Raw genomic sequence first — 5,397 nt, forward strand, 5'->3', positions numbered from 1 at the left:
CGAATCGATGCGTTTTTGTAAGAAAAATATCCATATTCAAAACGTAATAATCACTTTAATGTAGCTTGTGCCAACAGTTGTACACGGAAGCAGCTCCGGGGGAATGACGTATGAGGTCGGCGTTGCGCATGCGCCGGTGAGTCTCGTGACTGGACATAGTCATATACACCTAGGATGACTTGAGGGTGAGTAATTTATGGGCTTATATTAATTTTTGGGTGAACTAACCCTTTAAGACTCTGTCAAAGTGGATCATTTGTGAAGGATGAATTTGTGAAGGAACCCCTACACTGCCTAGTAAATAAAACCCAATCAAGGACGTGATCCCTTGGGATGAATCACAGACCCCACAGGAGGAAGATGAAGACGAGGGCTAATTGAGCTCCGGAACCTTCCCACAGACCAACTTCTGCTTTCGCTCAGCCGTCCGGAGCAATCCAAGTGTTTAGACCTGGAGAAAGTCCAGCTCCAGCATGCAATTATGACTTTTTGCTGACTAAACTCTTGGACAGGAGCCTAACATCACATCATAAATCAAATCACAGGACACTACGGTCAGTCGTGAGCCAAATCATCTCGTGCAGTTACATCAGCGTCATTATTAAATCAATGAGTTATGAACTAAATGAGAATTTAGACTGGAATGCTAAACCTAGATTCACATTAACTGAGCAAATCTTATGAATAACTTGATTATTCTTGATTACTTCACAATTTGGATGTTATAAACCTCATAGTAACAAAATGGGAATCAAAATAAGTGTAAACTAACTAGAAAAAGTACCAAAAGTACCATGGTATTATTTTCTGGATATGGTATTATGGAAATACCACGATTTTTTTTAGTATTTTAGACAAGTAACTATGGCAATACCATGTTTTTCGACATATGTAATGGCAATACTATAGTATTTCGGACATACTATGGCACACTATGCTTTTTTTTTTTTGGACATATACAATGGCAATACTAAAGTATTTTGGACAAGGAACTATGGCAATACCATGTTTTTAGATATATATAAATGGCAATACTATAGTATTTCGGACATAATATGGCAAATACCATGCTTCTTTTTGGACATACATAATGGCAATACTACAGAATTTTGGACATACTATGGCAAATACCAAGTTTTCTGGACGTGTACCATGGCGATACTATAGTATTTTGAACAAGGAACTATGGCAAATACCATGTTTTTAGACATGTACCATCGCCATACTATAGTATTTTGGACATACTATGGCAAATACCATGTTTTTTTTTGGACATGTACCATGGCAATACTATAGTATTTCGGACATACTATGGCAAATACCATGTTTTTTTGTTTTTTTTTGACATATACGTGACGTGACATGTGGCCAAGTATGGTTATCCATACTAGGAATTAGTGCTCTGCATTTAACCCATCCTAAGTGCACACACACAGCAGTGAACACACACCCGGAGCAGTATTATATACAGCCATATACAATGGCAATACTAAAGTATTCTGGACAAGTAACTATGGCAATACCATGGTTTTAGCATGGTATTCTTGGAGTACCATTTGCTATAGTACATAACAATCAATATCACGGTACATATTGCTTAACCATGGTACGGTCACAGTAACCAACTCAGTACAGAATCAATCGACCACCTCAATCAATCACGAGGCGATGCGATGCGCAAGAAGCCAAACTAGAGAAACATTTCCAAACACTGCAAAAGACCAACAACCCTCGTCATGGGTGGTCTTACATGCTTTATAAACATGCGTTCAGTGTCATGAACTCGAGTTGAAGCTCACGCCCGTCACTGACCTCTGCAGACACCCGTCTCAGGTATGCGCGCCGGTCCGGTTCCGTTGAGCGCCGCGCAGGTGAGTCCGGATCCGCAGTAGCCCAGAGTCCAGTCAGGCCCGCCGCACAGCTCGAGCTCCAGCCGAGAGCACCGCTCGCAGCAGCCGCACGGGTCACGGGCCAGAACCCGGGCCGAACCGCACGGTACGCATTCACGAGCCCCGAGCGCCCGAGCGCAGAAGCCCAGCACACCGAGAAGCCACAGCAAACTCTGGGGACACATTGTGACGCGCTTTGATGAAGTTCACAGAGTCTCAAACACGAGCTCGCAGACCCAAATAAATCCAAAACGAGACTACAGTGTTCAACAAACTTCCCACAGACTTTCAGTTTTACGATCCTCGCTGGGAATGACACAGGTTTCCAGTGAGTGAAATGTGCTCGTAAAGCTGTTACAGTGAGGATGATGATGATGATTCTGTCCGCCACTGACTCACTGACACTCAAACTGAGTCGCAGACGCGTTACAGAGAGAGAGACCTCAAAGCCACGCCCCCTGTCGATGATTGCCGCGGAGCTCGTCCAATCACAAGCAGATGCATGTCACTTTATCAGTATATTATTGCTTTTCATGTTCTTTATCTGAACAGAAACACTGTTGCATTTAATTGCATTGCACTATTTTATTTCTGCCCTTTTTCGGTATAGTTAATTTTGACCATTTTTTTAATGAACTGAAATGTTAATCTTAAATTAAATTAAATTATTATTATTTTTTTAAATCTGTGTTATAATCAGTGTTTCACATGAGGCACATTTAATTCTTTCATGTAGGATCTGTCTGATCACACTGCTTTTTCTTGGCTCCGAAAATGCAACTTAACATTTTGACTTTTTCTTGCGCAGGGTTTTTTAAAAACTCCCAAAAAACGGATAACTTTTGAACTCTTTTGGGATTTTCTTCTCACCTTGTTACACCGGTTAAAAATGACTGGCCTTCAGAAACTTGCTTATAAATCTTTTAATTGCTTATTTTCTTTCAGTTAGCACGGGTTTTGTTTTTCTTTTTAGAAACTGATTGATCATAGGCATCATTGAAGTTTCAGTTTTTTAGTGAACATTGCTAAAATTATTCACAAATAATGCCTTTTTTCACTTAAAAACTGAGGTGCATAAGCTCAGATCAATGAGATAAGATCAGAAATAAAGCAAAAGCAGTAATATTGTGAAATATTTTTATTATTTGAAACAGCTGTTTTCTATGTGAATCTCTGTTAAACTGTAATGTATTTCTGTGATGCGCAGCTGTATTTTCAGCATCATTACTCCAGTCTTCAGTGTCACAAGATCTTCAGAAATCATTCTAATATGCTGCTCAAGAAACATTTCTGATTATTATTAATATTATCAATATTTAAAACAGTTGAGTACATTTTTTTTCAATTTTTCTTTGATGAATAGAAAGATCCAAAAATCAGCATTTATCTGAAATAAAAAAAGATTTTGTAACATTATTCAAAAGCTTGGAGTCAGTATCTTTATTTATTTATTTATTTTTTTGTTGGGAAAATATAATATATATACACTACACACACACACACACACACACTCTCTCTCTCTCTCTCTCTCTCTCTCTCTCTCTCTCTCTCTCTCTCTCTCTCTCTCTCTCTCTCTCTCTCTCTCTCTCTCTCTCTCTCTCTCTCTCTCTCTCTCTCTCTCTCTCTCTCTCTCTCTCTCTCTCTCTCTCTCTCTCTCTCTCTCTCTCTCTCTCTCTCTCTCTCTCTCTCTCTCTCTCTCTCTCTCTCTCTCTCTCTCTCTCTCTCTCTCTCTCTCTCTCTCTCTCTCTCTCTCTCTCTCTCTACCTCTGACCCCTGAGCTGATGATGTTGAGGGTCAAGTTTCCATCTCTGTGTCAAAGGTCACGGGGTCAGAGACCACAGGAGCCTGTTGTGGAGGAATAAAAGAGGACAAATGTCTTCCTGTGAGGTTTATTCAGCTCTCTGCTTTCTTCAGCTTTTACACATTTCAGTGCTGTTTACTCAGGCAATCATCAGTTTACTAAGATGCACTGTTTTCACCTGCTGGAGCAGAAAACAGACGAAAAGTCAGAGAGCAGAAGCTCACAGAGACGGCTGGTCACGCGTGTCACGACTCCACGAAAGAGCACGACATCCAAACAAATGTAACTTTTGAAGGAGATATAATTCTGAGTTCTGAATACTTGTAAATAAACAGAGTTTTCTAAATAAATCTGTGGTCATTAAGCTCGAAAATTACTTAGAGAAGACAAACAACAGCGAAAGATCTTTTCTTCTATTTTGTGACATATCCGAGTGAAACTAATTATACATAAATTATACATTAATTGTGTGTGTATGATTTTCATTTTAAATTTCATTTATTTTATACTAATTTTATTTAAGCTACAAAAATTTAATTTTTATTAAAAATACAAAAATTTATCAAAAATGATAAATTTATTTATACAGAAATAAAATTTGTATAAAATAAATGACATTTATTTTATATTTATTTATATAAAGTATAAAATAAATAAAATTTAAAATGAACATTTTCTTTTTTTATTTCAGCTACATTTCTCCTTTTTTGTTACTAAAGTAAGTAAAACTAAATAAACTAAAACTACAACTTATTAAAATCTATATAGACACATTTTTAAAAAAGTAATAAAACAAACAATTAACAAAATTAAAATGAAAACAAATAGAAAATAAGACCTAATTTAACATATTAACAAAAATCATAATAGTATATCAATGATGTTGCAGTAAACAATTACATACAATATATAAACAATCTATATATACAAACTATATACAATCTTTATAGCTTGAGTGTTTGGTTTCTAAATAATCAGTTATCTGTGAAATAAATGGTCATTTTGCAGTTTAATGTCTTATTATTTGGGAGTATGTATCATTCGCCACACACAAGACACAGAAGATCAAGTTGAGCACATTGCATTATGGGATACAATATTCCATGCAGTTGGCTCTGATTATTCACATTTACATTTATGTATTTAGCAGACGAAAGCAAAAGTCACTTATTGCATGTTATATTGCACATTTTGTCAAATGCACGGGTCATCTTGTTATTTTATGCACATATTGTATCCATACTGCAAGCATAGGCAGCTGTGTGCTATTGTGAACAAATCCAAATGCAATGCAAGCTACATTTAGCATGGTTTCTTTAGGTGAATTATTGTTATTTGGTCTCTGAATGAAAGCCGTGCAGTGATGTGGTTTCTCACTGTCAAGCAGAGTTTTATTTGAAACATTCACCCATAAATCTCAGGCTTTCACCCCCAGTGCAGTGGCATGATGTCTGCCAGGAGATTGTGCAATCAGGAAAAACTCACACAGAAATAACTTCAAATCATCCGCTCTCACACTGAGAAAAACAATCGGCGTCTTCCCACCGCGCTTTAAACGCATTAAAGGCCGTTTATCACCAACATAGAGGTCATAAACAAGGCTTTCTTTAGTGTAAGTTCATGCATTTCGTAGGCTGAAGGTAAACGGCAGATTATGTGACAAACTCAGTCAGCAGCTGAAGAATGCAGAGGTCAGAGAGTTCAAAG

General features: G+C 37.4%; 1 protein-coding gene across 2 annotated transcripts in view; it reads right to left on the minus strand.

Moving 5' to 3' along the window:
* LOC107678782 (cysteine-rich motor neuron 1 protein-like) overlaps positions 1-2,328 on the minus strand; it is a 65,379-nt gene extending 63,051 nt beyond the window's left edge. The window contains exon 1 of one of the 2 annotated variants that reach the window (XM_016474174.1): positions 1,813-2,328. In XM_016474174.1, coding sequence (XP_016329660.1) covers positions 1,813-2,074 — 262 coding nt within the window. In that variant the 5' untranslated portion in view covers positions 2,075-2,328. The remainder of the gene's footprint in view (positions 1-1,812) is intronic. The other variant, XM_016474175.1, reaches the window with a different exon arrangement.
* Positions 2,329-5,397: the final 3,069 nt, after the last annotated feature.

This window comes from Sinocyclocheilus anshuiensis, unplaced genomic scaffold (assembly GCF_001515605.1).
Source record: "Sinocyclocheilus anshuiensis isolate Anshui unplaced genomic scaffold, SAMN03320099.WGS_v1.1 scaffold208, whole genome shotgun sequence".
In the NCBI taxonomy this organism is placed as follows: Eukaryota; Metazoa; Chordata; class Actinopteri; order Cypriniformes; family Cyprinidae; genus Sinocyclocheilus; species Sinocyclocheilus anshuiensis.